Raw genomic sequence first — 11,752 nt, forward strand, 5'->3', positions numbered from 1 at the left:
AGGGATAGAAAGGAGAGATCGGTCACCAGGAGAGTCTGCAGGTTTCCTTTTAATAAAGGCTCTGCTGAAGGTGTTTCACGGGGCTAGGAGTCCCCAAAGCATGAAATGGACACGTAACACCACCGGATCCCCCAGAGCAGGCCGGGCCACTCTGGCGAGCACTGCTGGTCTGCCCAAATCCGGGTGTCAGACTGGGTATTCCTTGGCTGCTCAAAGCAGAGCACTGCCTTCAACCAGGACGAAGTGGGAGTGCCCCCGGCTGCAGCAGAGCCGCCACCCCACGCGGAGGGCCAAGCACCAGCCACTGCCAGTGAAGACTAGCCCCTCTACTGGAGAGAGTTGCTCAGAGTCCAGCCACCAGCCCTGGGGAGGGAGAGAAGTCAGGGCGCCCGGCTTGGGGACGGTCAGGGCTCTGCAGCTCCGTCACCAGCGTCCTTTGCAAAGCCACCTCTGGCGGACACAGCTGGCTGGGAGGGCGCTCCGGGTTTGGCTGAGACGTTCTAGTTGGAACAGAAAGGAAAAAAAGTGAGCCTGGGAGGGAAGGCCTTGGATTAGGCACCGCTAGGATATGACCACTTGGGCATCTGGCTAGTACTGAACTTTCTCAACACCTCTCGCCCAGACCCGTGGATCTGGTGACGGGTAAAGCGGCGGGGACACTCTTCCACCCTCCAGGGACAGCTAGGGCTTGACCAGCCCAGCCAGCAGGCAGACCCCACCCCCCAGGCCCAGCCCGGGGTGGGCACTGACCCCGCCACCAGCTGGCTCCGGGCGCCGGCGGCCCAGCTGCCGCAGCATCTCCTCGCAGGCGGCGATGGTGTCCAGGAGCTGCCGCTGCCGCTGCTCCACGGCGTCCAGCAGCTGCTGGGCGCGCTCATCCCGGGGCGGCTGCGGGGGTGGCCTCCCGCCGAGCCCCAGCCCCGCCTTCCCACGGTCCACGCCGGCAGCCTCCCTGCCCGGGAGAGAGCGAGACACAGACGGTCAGGGCCGGCGCTCGCGCGGGGTCCCAGTCCTTCCTCCCCCCCGCGCCCCGACGGGCCCCGTCTCACCCCCGTGACCAGTCTGAGCCCGGGCCCCATTCCATCTCCGCCCGCGCGGCCCGACCACCGCCCCCCTTTCGGCCGCCCCCCCTCCCCAGCGCTGCGCTGGGGCTTAGCGAAGCTGCGCCCCGCCCCGTCCCCACCGGTCTCCTTCAAGCCTCCTGGGGGTCGCGGTCCCTTTAAGCTGCCCGACGCGGAGGTGGGGCCGAGCCTCCCGGACCGGAAGCTGGCTGGGCGCGTCACTTCCTCCCGGAAGCGGGCCTGGGCGGATGTCTCCGGCGCGTCCCTGCACGGGGCTGAGGGCCGCGGTGGCTGCCAGCATGGGGTTGAGCGAGGGGTCGGCGGGCTCCGCCCGGAAGGGCCGCCTCCTCCGGCCGCCGAGCCCCGCTCCGGCGGCGCCAGGGGCTCGGCTGTTGCGGCTCCCGGGAAGCGGAGCCGTGCAGGCCGCGAGCCCCGAGCGCGCCGGCTGGACCGAAGCGCTGCGGGCCGCCGTGGCCGAGCTGCGCGCCGGCGCCGTGGTGGCCGTCCCCACCGACACGCTGTACGGCCTGGCCTGCTCGGCGAGCTGTTCGGAGGCGCTGGGCGCCGTGTACCGCCTCAAGGGCCGCAGCGAGGCCAAGCCGCTGGCCGTGTGCCTGGGCCGCGTGGCCGACGTCTACAGGTGAGGCCGCCCCGACCCGGCCCCGCTGGGGGCGGCACCGCGGGAGGGGTTTCCGGTGACAGCCTTGGGAGACTGAGGCGCAGGGAGCGGGAGGGGCTTGTCCAAGCTCCCGAGGGATCCGCAACTGGCAGTGTGCGCTGAGCCGGGCCCTGAACCCGGACACTGGGGCGCAACGAGGGGGGGGGGCGAGGCCCAATTCCCTGGGGGTTTGTGGGCTCCTGCGGGGAGGCCCACGGGAGAAAGAGGAAGCGTGGTAGCTCAGGGTAGTAGGGAGTGCCTTGCAGGAAACAAAGCACGGAGCTTCGACCCTGCCGTCGCGGTGGCACTGCGTGGCGGATGCGCGGCTTCTCCGGACCCCCACCCTCAGCTGGAGCTCTTGGGAGAGGCTCGGCTCGGCTCAGAGGATGGTTCGCACCGCGTGCGCAGTCTGGGGAGTGACAGCCAGTGGCGCGTCCCTGGGGATGCATTTGTGCTGTTTTTTTGCCCAGGTACTGCCACGTGAGGGTCCCCGAGCAGCTCCTGAAAGACCTCCTGCCGGGGCCCGTGACCTTGGTGATGGAACGCTCAGAGGAGCTCAACAAGGACCTGAACCCCTTCACTCCTGTGAGTTGGGTTCTTCTGTCCCAGACTTCCTGACCCCTGGAGCTTCCGGTCGGTGGGATGGGACCAGCTCTGTCCCCCACCCCCTCGGGCCTCTCCAGTGAGCCTTTCTCCTTGCCTCCTAGCTTGTGGGCGTCCGGATTCCTGCCCATGCCTTCATGCAGGACCTGGCCCAGATGTTCGGGGGACCTCTGGCTCTCACCAGCGCCAACCTCAGTTCCCAGGCCAGTTCTCTGAACGTCCAGGTGAGTTGCCCAGGCCTTCTCCCGGAAACCCCCGAGCCCAGCACTACCCCCTCTGCGAGGTGGGGCTGTCAGTGCTCTAGAATCCTGGCGGGAGTGAAAAGGCACCCCCGCTGGCAGGGAGGGCGGTCGGGTGGAGGGCATCCAGAGTGAAGAGTCGTGAAGGATTCTTCTCCCGACGTTTGAGCGGTCAGGGAGAGAATGGGTGTCTCCTCTGTGCTGTCAGTCCAGTCGTAGGAAGGAGCACGAAAAGTAAAACATCGTTTTCCTGTTTTTGTCCGGGCCGCAGTTCTTGGAAACTGGAGTGTTGGAGTAGGTTTTTTTGTTGTTGTTTTTTGGGTGTTTTTTTTTTTTTTAAGATTTTATTTGAGAGGTAGAGTTACAGATAAAAGAGAGAGGGAAAGACAGAGAGAGAGAAGTCTTCCATCCGCTGGTTCACTCCCCAAATGGCTGCAGTGGCTGGAGCTGCCCTGATCTGAAGCCAGGAGTCAGGAGCTTCCTCCAGGTCTCCCACGTGGGTGCAGGGCCCAAGCACTTGGGCCATCTTCTACTGCTTTCCCAGGCCATAGCAGAGAGCTGGATTGGAAGAGGAGGAGCCGGGACTAGAACCGGCGCCCATACGGGATGGTGATGCCGCAGGCGGAGGCTCAGCCCACTGTGCCACAGCGCCGGCCCCTGGAGTGTAACTCTTCCCGCTGCTGTGAAACAGTATGAAATTAGGGCTCCAAAGAGGCCATTCGCCGCAGGTCACACGGCCATTAAGCAGTTGACTCAGCGTCTTACCCAATCTTTGACTCCTAAACCTGTTCTGTTACCTCTGCCATAAGCCAGGCCAAAGAAAGGGTCATCCTGGTCCTGTTTTGCCTACGCAGCCTAGAACGAATGAGGACAAGGAAACTTGTCTTGCTGTTCTGCTTACTAAACTTGGTTCTGTGCCCAGACCTGAAGAGGGGGTTTGAGGGCCTTGGGTTGGCGAGAGCTGGCGTCCTTTCTCATTCTCTGACTGGAGCTTTGCTGCGTCCTGCTAGCTGGACCCAAGGAACAGGAGTAGGGGCACCTGCTCCCACACAGTAGCTGGGATTGCTGATCCGCCATCCTGAATTCCCAGGCCTCACTACTTCCTGGTCTGCCCTGGGGGGCAGGGGTGCTCCACCCGCATTCTGGTGGCAGCACCCGCCCCACTGTGCGAGGACTAAGCGCTGCTCGTGCGTGCTTGCAGACCCACCTTGCTTTCCTCTCCCTGCCCTGGTCCAGCGTGATCAGAGCACTACTCTGGTGCAGCCCACTTGTGTTTTAGGCCTGGGTAAGGAACTTGAACGTGGTCACACAGAAAATGGCATAGTCCAGAGTTGTAGCCCGCCTCTGTGGATGCCCACCTAGAACCACAGTTGTTTTACCTATACGTCCCACACCAAGCAAACAAGTGTGGAATTTCCTTAAATTCTGGATGGGTGTTAGTTGGGGCACCAGTCTAGGAGGGCTCTAAACCTCCTAGGGTGCAGTGTTGAATGTGCTAATGCGCTGTCTTTGGCACAGCTGTCTTAGCTAAAGAGGTCTTTCCTCTGCTTTAAAGCTGTGAGTTCCTCGTCTGACATACGAACCCTGCCTGCAGTGTGACATCATTGCAGATGCCAGCGATGGCATCCATATTCTTCCTTTCTCCTCAGGAATTCCAAGACCTCTGGCCTCATTTGTCCCTGGTCATTGATGGGGGACCAATTGGGGAAGGCCAGAGCCCCGAGTGTCGCCTTGGCTCAACTGTGGTTGACTTATCTGTGCCTGGAAAGTTTGGCATCATTCGTCCGGGCTGGTGAGTCTCTCCTGTGGCATGGGAGTAGAATTTGAAGGGGGTGGGGGAGATAAGATGCAAAAAAGAGCTTTGACAAGTTGAAGGTTGTCACTCAGTACCTTTCCCAGAGAGGGTGTGGGCAGGTTAGGAGCAGTAGAGGCAGGGACCAAGTCGGCCAGTGTCTGCCGGCATTTCGGGGGTTCACAAGGATTCCTCAAGGGTTGGTGAGCAGTGAGTTTAGAGGTCCCCGGTCAGCAGGCCGTGGTGGGCTTCAGGCCTTTCGAAGTCAGACTGTAACTGTTTTTTCTCCACCCCAGTGCCCTGGAGAGCACTACAGCCATCCTCCAGCAGAAGTACGGGCTGTCGCCCTCGCACGGATCATGCTCGTGAAGCTCAAGGCAACCCGAGGACTGGTGCTGGATACTGTGTGTCCGCTGCGGGCTGACGAGGCCTCATTTGCAGAGGCCGCTGGAGCTGTGCCCCTCGCCCGACCTCGAGGCGGCACGCCTGTGAACACTGCGCCGGCTGCAGAAGCTACTGGTGTAGCTTCTCACCTGGGTGAAAGGTTCTATTTATTACCTGTGCTTCCCTGTATCAGCCAAAAGCTACGTTGAGAGGTCAGAACATTCCCGGGGTGCCTTACCAGCGGCTTCCTCTTACCTAAGTTATATGCATAACACTTAAGTCCAGTGTTTCTGGCAACCTTTTACTTTATTCATGTGTATACCAAGTATTGAACATTGTTGGGCATTTGAACTTTTTCTTTAATGTTAAAAAAATGCTGCTATTAAATATATTTGTAAATGGTTTATTTTTCTTCTTTTGAATTACTTCCTTAGATTGGATTACTTAGTTGAAGTATATGAAAGCATTTATGGCTCTTGATATAGATCATCCTTCAAAAGGAACTGAACTGTCACCTTGCCATTGGCCACGTGAAGGCGCCCGCCCAGATGGTGCGCGCACACAGCAAAGCCTCAGTGTCACTACCTTCTGAAGGCTCTGCAGCCCCTCCTGCTGCCCCTGCCTGGTTTCCCCACACGCCCAGTGGGCAGGCCTGCTCAGCTGTCCAGTGCAGTTTAGGGTCGGCTACCTAATGGGCTGGATGCCCTTGAGGTGGCGTCTGGGGCCACTCCCTCCCCTGCCTCTTGATCCGAGTTCCCAGGATTCAGTCTTGAACCCATAAAGCACAGCACAGTGCTTTCCAGCGCACCTGTTCTCAGGTATGTCCTGTGGTTGTTGCCAAGGCGCTACAGGTGCCTGCTTTAATTAGGATTCCTAAATTAGCACATTAGTTTGTTTATAAATAAGCAGTGGTTTGCTAACTATACCCTTTAGAAATTTTGCTTAAATGAGTAGTTTAAGCAAACCCACTCTTGATTGTGCCAAAGCTCTATCTGGCCCAGTCTACTTGTCCATTTGTCACAGAATCTGGTCAGAAATCATGAGGTCTCAAGAGCAAAAGGAATGTTTACTGGAGAATACCACGTCATATTTAATTAATTAATATGAATCACAGTAGCACTGAAAACGGCTCTGGTGAGTGGGCCTCATTCTGTTCAGGCAGCTATGGGGAGGGGTGTCTGGTCCTCTCCCTGCAGCTCAGTGTTCATCTAGGAAAAGTCGGCTCTGGAGTGCAGAGGTATTTTCTTAGAGGAAAAAGAACTCGACTCCAGCACTGGGTAAAGCTGCAAAAAAAAACCAAAAACAAACAAAAAAACTTCTGCCCATACCCAGGCACTAGCTACAAGGCCACACCAAAGAGGGAAAGCTGGATCCTGTAAGCTTCAGGACAGGAACTGTTCCTTGCTCAAGTTTTCTCCAGCACCTAGCACATAGGAAGGTGCTCAGTTAGTGGGTGTTGAATGAATGTGTCCGTGTGCGGGATTATTTCCTGGTAATTGAGTTCAGGAGCTTAAACCCAGAAACTCCCCTTGACAGAGTCTCAGGTTCCCTAATTTAGAGAAGATACTTGAGGAGAAAGGACACCGACTGGCAGAAGGGGCAGGGTATGTGCTCGCCCCAGGGCCCACACCTTTCCAACAGCACTGCCTGGGTCACTCCCTCCACGACACCAACCTGCTGCAGAGTTCTAAACTGGGAGGGTCACATGAAAAGGCTCCGAGGCCACAGAGTGCCCTGGGTTACGTGGTCACCTGCCAGCCTCTTCGTCCTCTGGAACACCACCCAGTCTCCTCTCACTGCAGAGCGCCCCAGCACCACTTGCCTGAGGAACAGGCACTGTTAGACATGGGCCCAGGCTTGGTGGCCCACCCAGAGGCACCCAGCTGCTGAGACCAGTGAGCACCCACAACCTCAGCAGTGCCCCACGTGGTGACACCTTCAGTGAAGCCAGGAAGTCGGCACCGTGCACCCCGGGTTCACAGGCCTCACATCAGCCACTGCTCCTTTTCCTTGACAAAGTGCTCGGCCCAGCGGCGGGTCAGCTCCAGGTAGAGGCTGGGCTGATGAGGCAGGTAGTCCAAATACAGGCGAGTCGGCGTCTTCTTGGGAATGGCCTTCTCAATCTGGGTGCCCTCGTGCCACTCGTTGAAGGAGGTGATGGAGACGATCTCGGGCCTCACGGTCAGGGCCGCCTGCAGGGCCGTCTCGTAGTATTTGCCGTTGACCCTGTTCCGTGTGTTGTGGTTATTCCAGGGCCGGATGCTGGTGTCAATGTAGCCAGGCCCGACGCTGGGGATAAACATGAGGTTGTTAGCGTCACAAAAGTTCTTCACGGCCTTCCAGTTCTGATGGGAGGAGCCAAAGGAGAAACCGTTGGAGGCGAAGTAGGTGTACATGCCATCAAATCCTGCGGCGAGGATGTCGTGGGTGTGGCCCTCCTCCACCAGCAGCGCTATGAAGACCCCGTCGTAGGGCGTGTTGCGGATTGAGTGGGGTCCCTGTGGTGTCAGGAGGTGGGCCCAGGCCTCTGGGGATGTCAGGTAGGAATCGTAGATGTAGAAGAGGGGGAGGCTCTTGCCCATGCTGTTCTTGTAGCGGTAAAATGCACCATGGGAGCCATACCTGAGGAGCAGGGGGAGAAGAGCTTGAGCAGGACTGCAGGGACCAGCGGAGCAGTGGGAGTGGCCCAGCCAGTCCCACGTGGGAGTCAGTGCCTCCAAGAACCGCACTCCCCTCCTTCCTCTCTCCCACTCCGTTACTGCTAAGCTCCCCTTTCCTTCCCGGAGTCAAGACGCCACTAACTTTTGTCTGGACTGCCCCAACAGCCACTTGTCTCCAGGCTTCCATTCCTGCCTCCCTATTATCCTTTCTCTCTCCCTCTCTTTCCATTTTATTTACTTGAGAGGCAGAGAGAGAAAGCGTGTGCTCCCATCTGTTGATCCACTCCTCAGATGCCCACAGCTGCCAGGGCCAGGCTGAGCCGAAGACAAGAGCTGGCAACTCACCCCAGGTCTCCCAATGTGGGAGGCAGGAACCCAACGACTTCAGGCATCACTGCTCCCTCCCAGGGTCTGCATTAGCAGGAAGCTGAGAACTGAATCCAGGTGCTCTGATATGGGATGCAGGTGTCCTAACCCCTAGGCCAAATGCCCTTCCCTCTTCTCTTCAAAAAAGAAGAAAACTGGATAAAGCAGATCGGGTTGCTCCTTCCCTGGACCTACAGCTACTTCAACTGGCCTGGCCTACCTCCATTCCTGCTGTTACCTCACCTGTCTCCGCCCCCATCTGGCCCTTCCACACAGCTGTCACGCCAACCTGGTTCCGTCTTGCCGCCTTGCGTCTGCCAGCCCTCTGCCTGGCATTTTCTGCCTGCCTCCAGATCTTCACAGAGCAGACTCTTCACTCAGGGGTTCGCTCACATGTTGTCTCCTAGAGACTCAGTTGACCACACATTCCAGAATGGTGGTGAGCACACTGGGACACAAGACCCTACTTTATTCTTTACTGTTTTTCCATACTGTAGATCACTTCATTTTTCCTGTTTAATTGCTGTCTACTCCAGCACCCCAATACACTCTAGAATGTAAACACAAAGTCAGAAACCTGGCCAGTTCTACTCATTACTGCCTAACTGGGCTTAGCACAGCACCTGGATGCACATATGGATACTCAGCGGGTGTTTTCTAGTGAATGAATGATATTTGAAAGTGCTATATCGGCTACTTTCACATGTATGAATTCAAACTCTCACACAACTCCAGGAGGCTTTCCTGAGAGGCTGAGAAAGGGGACTGGACTCAGGTTCCCCGGGTGCAAGCCCAGCACTCTCCTACCGGGAAAGCTGCTGGGAACGCAGGCATTCTGTCCTGTCTCTTGATCTGCTCCTCCAAACCTTCTACCCCTACCCTGTTTGGAACCCCACCAAAATCCCAATCCCCACGGAGGCCTTACGTGTCAATGATGTACTTGATGTTGTCATGCACAGTGATGTCATCCCGGCCTTTGTAGGGTTGGATGTGGAAGGCCACCTGCCACAAACAGAGCTCGCATGAGTATCTGTCCCGGGGCCACACTACTGGAGGCTCACGCTCCAGCCATGGCCTGGAGGAGCGGCAGAGTTCAGAAGGGGGTCTGACAATCATAGCTATGCACAATAGAGATAAGGGAAGGCATTGCCCTTCTGGGTTGCAAAAGAGGGGTGGGAAGTTTGCCCACCTCCCCCCATAGGGCATTTGGGAAGATGCTGAGGCTGGCTGAAGTTTTCAAGCCATGGGCCAGCGCCAAGTGATTGGTGCTAGCTGCCCAAAACAGCGCTGCAGCTGGGTCGATGGGGACTGTGGTTGGTTTGTTAAATGTGTCAGAGATGGACTCAGCCGTCAGGAGTGGGGCTCCTCACAGTCATTTTTCTTCCTTTGCTACAGACAGGAAATTACTCCTGGGGAAAACAAGGACACACTCAGCTCTGTGCTCTGGAAACCAAGCCTGCCTGCTCATAGCCTGGGCTGCGCTCCGCTCCCTGAGGACCTGCACGCCTCCACTAGAGTCCAGAGTTCTGCCTCCAGGTCCCTTTGGCTCCTTCCTACCCTTTATCCAGGGGCAGGGTCTTCATTCCCAACCTTATTGTTCAATACAAGTGATACTTAGTCTTCTGTTGGTCCTGTATTGAGTTTTCTCTGAGTTCAAGAGAATGAGAGTGACGTGGCACTGGTTCCACACTTGCTACATATCCAGGAACTTCCCAAGGCGCTCCAAAGTCTGTGAGCAGAGGAGGGGAAACCTGCAGACTCACCTGGATGTTGTACTGATGGGCGGTGTCCAGAATGGCAGGCACCAGGTCATCCGAGGGTTCCCCATTATCATCAGCCATGCCAGGTGGGTACCAGGACAGGACCAGGACGCCTGAGATACAACGCAGAGGCCACTTCAGAGAGACACAGCACCCCCTCTGCGGAGATTTCTTTCCTCACAAACCATCGCCAACTGCAAAGCGGTTTCTGAAAACCTTTTAGCAAGGCTCCTGCCACGTGCACTTCCCACACATGGGATCCTAGAGCCGGTGCCCCGGAGCTGTCCACGCCAGCGGTGCTGAAGCGCCGCCATGGCAGGGACCATAGCGCCCTGGGCCTGAAAGGAGCTTTTCAGTGATCAGCAAATATAACAAAGGGGGCGGGATGGGGACTGGGAGCCACAGTCTACCTCTGAGGTCTTCCCTTGCCTGCACCCTCAAGGACGGCCACAGTCAGGTGTAGCTTTGTATACTTCCCACCGGTTCCCCCTCACTCAATCCCTCCCCAGGTACATGAAGACGCACTGAAATCCAGAGGAATTCAGGGACAAAACCCGAAGCCAGTGAATCTCCCCACCCCTCTCTGCAAAGGAGGCTCCCAGGACCTTGTCCCCCACGGCAAACACAGCAGAGTCCATTACACAACTCGGTGGCAAACTTTCCTCTCTACAGCCAAGCTGCTGCTCCCGGCTGTGCCTGGAGTGCAAGGCGCCGAGGCCAGCTCAGCCTCCCTCCCCATCGCCGACAGATTGGAAGGTGCCTCCCTCCCTACTCGCGACCCAGGACCGCTTGGGCACACAGAAAGCCCCAGTATTGGAGGCTGCAGGGGGCGAAGGGAGTCTGAAGACCGGAACGGGGAGCAGAGGGGAGGGGCTTGCCTCCTGGTGGGCCAGGTGGGATGGGTCGGAAGGGCTGAGCAGCCTGGCGGGCCAGTGGGGGCGCTCACCGATGGCGGCCTCCTGGAGCTGGGTCATGTGCTCCCGCAGCACGTCGGGGTCCCGGGAGCTATAGGGCCCCAACTCCGGGTAGAAGCTGGAGCCCAGGTCGTCCGGGGGGCTGTGGCGGCCGCGAGGGTAGCTGGCTGAGATTTTGGGGTCCCAGTGCGGCACCATGACGTGGTCCCAGTGGATGTAGCGGCCCTCGCGCCGCGGGCTGCCGTACCACGAGTAGTAGAAGGCGTGTAGGTCCGAGTACACGCGTAGACTCCGCCCGGGGGCGGGCTCGGCCTCCGCGGGTGCCGGCCCCGGGGGGCTGCCCGGCTCCGCGGGGCGGGGCGGAGGTGGCGGCGGCGGCGGCGCGGCAGGCGCGGCAGGGGCCCGGGCGGCGGGCGCCGGGGCCCCCTCCGGCCGCCGCTCAAAGGGCGCCAGCTCCAGGCCCGGGCCCAGCGCTGGGAGTCCGTCCGGAGCCTTGAGCGTGCGCAGGCCCATGAGGGTGCCGAAGGCGAAAAGCAGCACCAGGAACAGCGCGATGCAGGCGCGGCGCCGCCGCCGGGCCATGGCCGCGCCGCCCTCCCCAGGGCCGGTCCCGCTACCTCCCCGCGAGCCGCGCCATGGCCGCCCGCCCGGCTCTGCGCGCCGCGCCGCGCCGCCCGCGCGCGTACCAGGGAGACGGCGACGCCGTGCGATGAGCGCGCGTGGGCGGCTCCCGGCCTCTCCCCCGCAGTGCGGGCGGGCCCGGCACACAGAGGATGCGGCCGGCGCAGACCAAGTGGTCGCGAGCCGAGGGGGGACGGGCCGGGAAGTGGAGACGAAGCCCCGCGCCGAACCGCGAGTTTCGGCCGAGAGAGCAGATGCCCAAGTCACGTCGCGCCGTCCACCTGGGAACAGTGGCCTCTCTTGCCTGGAGCAGTGGGGGAGGCGCCCTGTCGGGGGCAGAGATGCAGAGCCGGGCGGGAGCGTAGGGAGGGTGGCGACGGGCGCTCACGGAGCTCCCTCTCCCCAGGGTCGCCGCCGCCGCCACTGCCGCCCCTCCTTCTTGACTGCTGACCGCTCCGTGCTGGTTACAGTCACCACCCTCATCTGCTGGACTCCCCCAAGCAGCCACTGAAGCCCAGGGCAATCCCCCAAAGTCAGACCCTGCAAGCTCCGGGGCCAGGACGAGGGAGACAGGACTGGCTCAAGGTCACAGTGTCCAGGTCTCACCCAGGGGGTCAGCACAGCTCCCCGGGGCCCTGGGCGCCGCCCCGGCCGCTGATCCCAGGCGTGCTGCCATCCTCAGAGAACCTCCCGG

At 59.6% G+C, this 11,752-nt stretch overlaps 3 protein-coding genes across 3 annotated transcripts; 1 reads left to right on the forward strand and 2 right to left on the reverse strand.

The window, feature by feature from the left end:
- Positions 1-29: 29 nt before the first annotated feature.
- C7H1orf122 (chromosome 7 C1orf122 homolog) lies at positions 30-1,212 on the reverse strand. Its single transcript, XM_002720630.5, has 3 exons — positions 1,050-1,212; positions 751-952; positions 30-500 (listed from the first exon to the last, which is right to left on the reverse strand). Exons 1-3 carry the CDS (start codon positions 1,082-1,084, stop codon positions 405-407), a joined length of 333 nt encoding a protein of 110 aa, XP_002720676.1. The 5' UTR covers positions 1,085-1,212; the 3' UTR covers positions 30-404.
- Positions 1,191-5,141, forward strand: YRDC (yrdC N6-threonylcarbamoyltransferase domain containing). Its single transcript, XM_002720639.5, has 5 exons — positions 1,191-1,701; positions 2,190-2,304; positions 2,427-2,546; positions 4,211-4,353; positions 4,650-5,141. Exons 1-5 carry the CDS (start codon positions 1,310-1,312, stop codon positions 4,720-4,722), a joined length of 843 nt encoding a protein of 280 aa, XP_002720685.1. The 5' UTR covers positions 1,191-1,309; the 3' UTR covers positions 4,723-5,141.
- MANEAL (mannosidase endo-alpha like) lies at positions 5,025-11,140 on the reverse strand. The gene is made up of 4 exons (XM_051832038.2): positions 10,470-11,140; positions 9,527-9,636; positions 8,689-8,765; positions 5,025-7,359 (listed from the first exon to the last, which is right to left on the reverse strand). Exons 1-4 carry the CDS (start codon positions 11,017-11,019, stop codon positions 6,723-6,725), a joined length of 1,374 nt encoding a protein of 457 aa, XP_051687998.2. The 5' UTR covers positions 11,020-11,140; the 3' UTR covers positions 5,025-6,722.
- Positions 11,141-11,752: the final 612 nt, after the last annotated feature.

Source organism: Oryctolagus cuniculus, chromosome 7 (genome assembly GCF_964237555.1).
Source record: "Oryctolagus cuniculus chromosome 7, mOryCun1.1, whole genome shotgun sequence".
In the NCBI taxonomy this organism is placed as follows: domain Eukaryota; kingdom Metazoa; phylum Chordata; class Mammalia; order Lagomorpha; family Leporidae; genus Oryctolagus; species Oryctolagus cuniculus.

What these genes read in the sequence shown, in the direction of transcription:
- YRDC (XM_002720639.5), top strand. Translation starts at nt 1,310, where the DNA reads ATGTCTCCGGCGCGTCCCTGCACGGGGCTGAGGGCCGCGGTGGCTGCC. An exon ending in CGCGTGGCCGACGTCTACAG is followed by an intron (nt 1,702 to 2,189) that starts GTGAGGCCGCCC and finishes TTTTTTGCCCAG; the next exon opens with GTACTGCCACGTGAGGGTCC. An exon ending in GGCATCATTCGTCCGGGCTG is followed by an intron (nt 4,354 to 4,649) that starts GTGAGTCTCTCC and finishes TCTCCACCCCAG; the next exon opens with TGCCCTGGAGAGCACTACAG.
- C7H1orf122 (XM_002720630.5), bottom strand. Translation starts at nt 1,084, where the DNA reads ATGGAATGGGGCCCGGGCTCAGACTGGTCACGGGG. An exon ending in GGCTCAGACTGGTCACGGGG is followed by an intron (nt 953 to 1,049) that starts GTGAGACGGGGC and finishes TCTCCCGGGCAG; the next exon opens with GGAGGCTGCCGGCGTGGACC. An exon ending in CGGAGCCAGCTGGTGGCGGG is followed by an intron (nt 501 to 750) that starts GTCAGTGCCCAC and finishes TGTTCCAACTAG; the next exon opens with AACGTCTCAGCCAAACCCGG.
- MANEAL (XM_051832038.2), bottom strand. Translation starts at nt 11,019, where the DNA reads ATGGCCCGGCGGCGGCGCCGCGCCTGCATCGCGCTGTTCCTGGTGCTG. An exon ending in GCTCCAGGAGGCCGCCATCG is followed by an intron (nt 9,637 to 10,469) that starts GTGAGCGCCCCC and finishes GTTGTATCTCAG; the next exon opens with GCGTCCTGGTCCTGTCCTGG. An exon ending in CCCATCAGTACAACATCCAG is followed by an intron (nt 8,766 to 9,526) that starts GTGAGTCTGCAG and finishes TGTTTGTGGCAG; the next exon opens with GTGGCCTTCCACATCCAACC.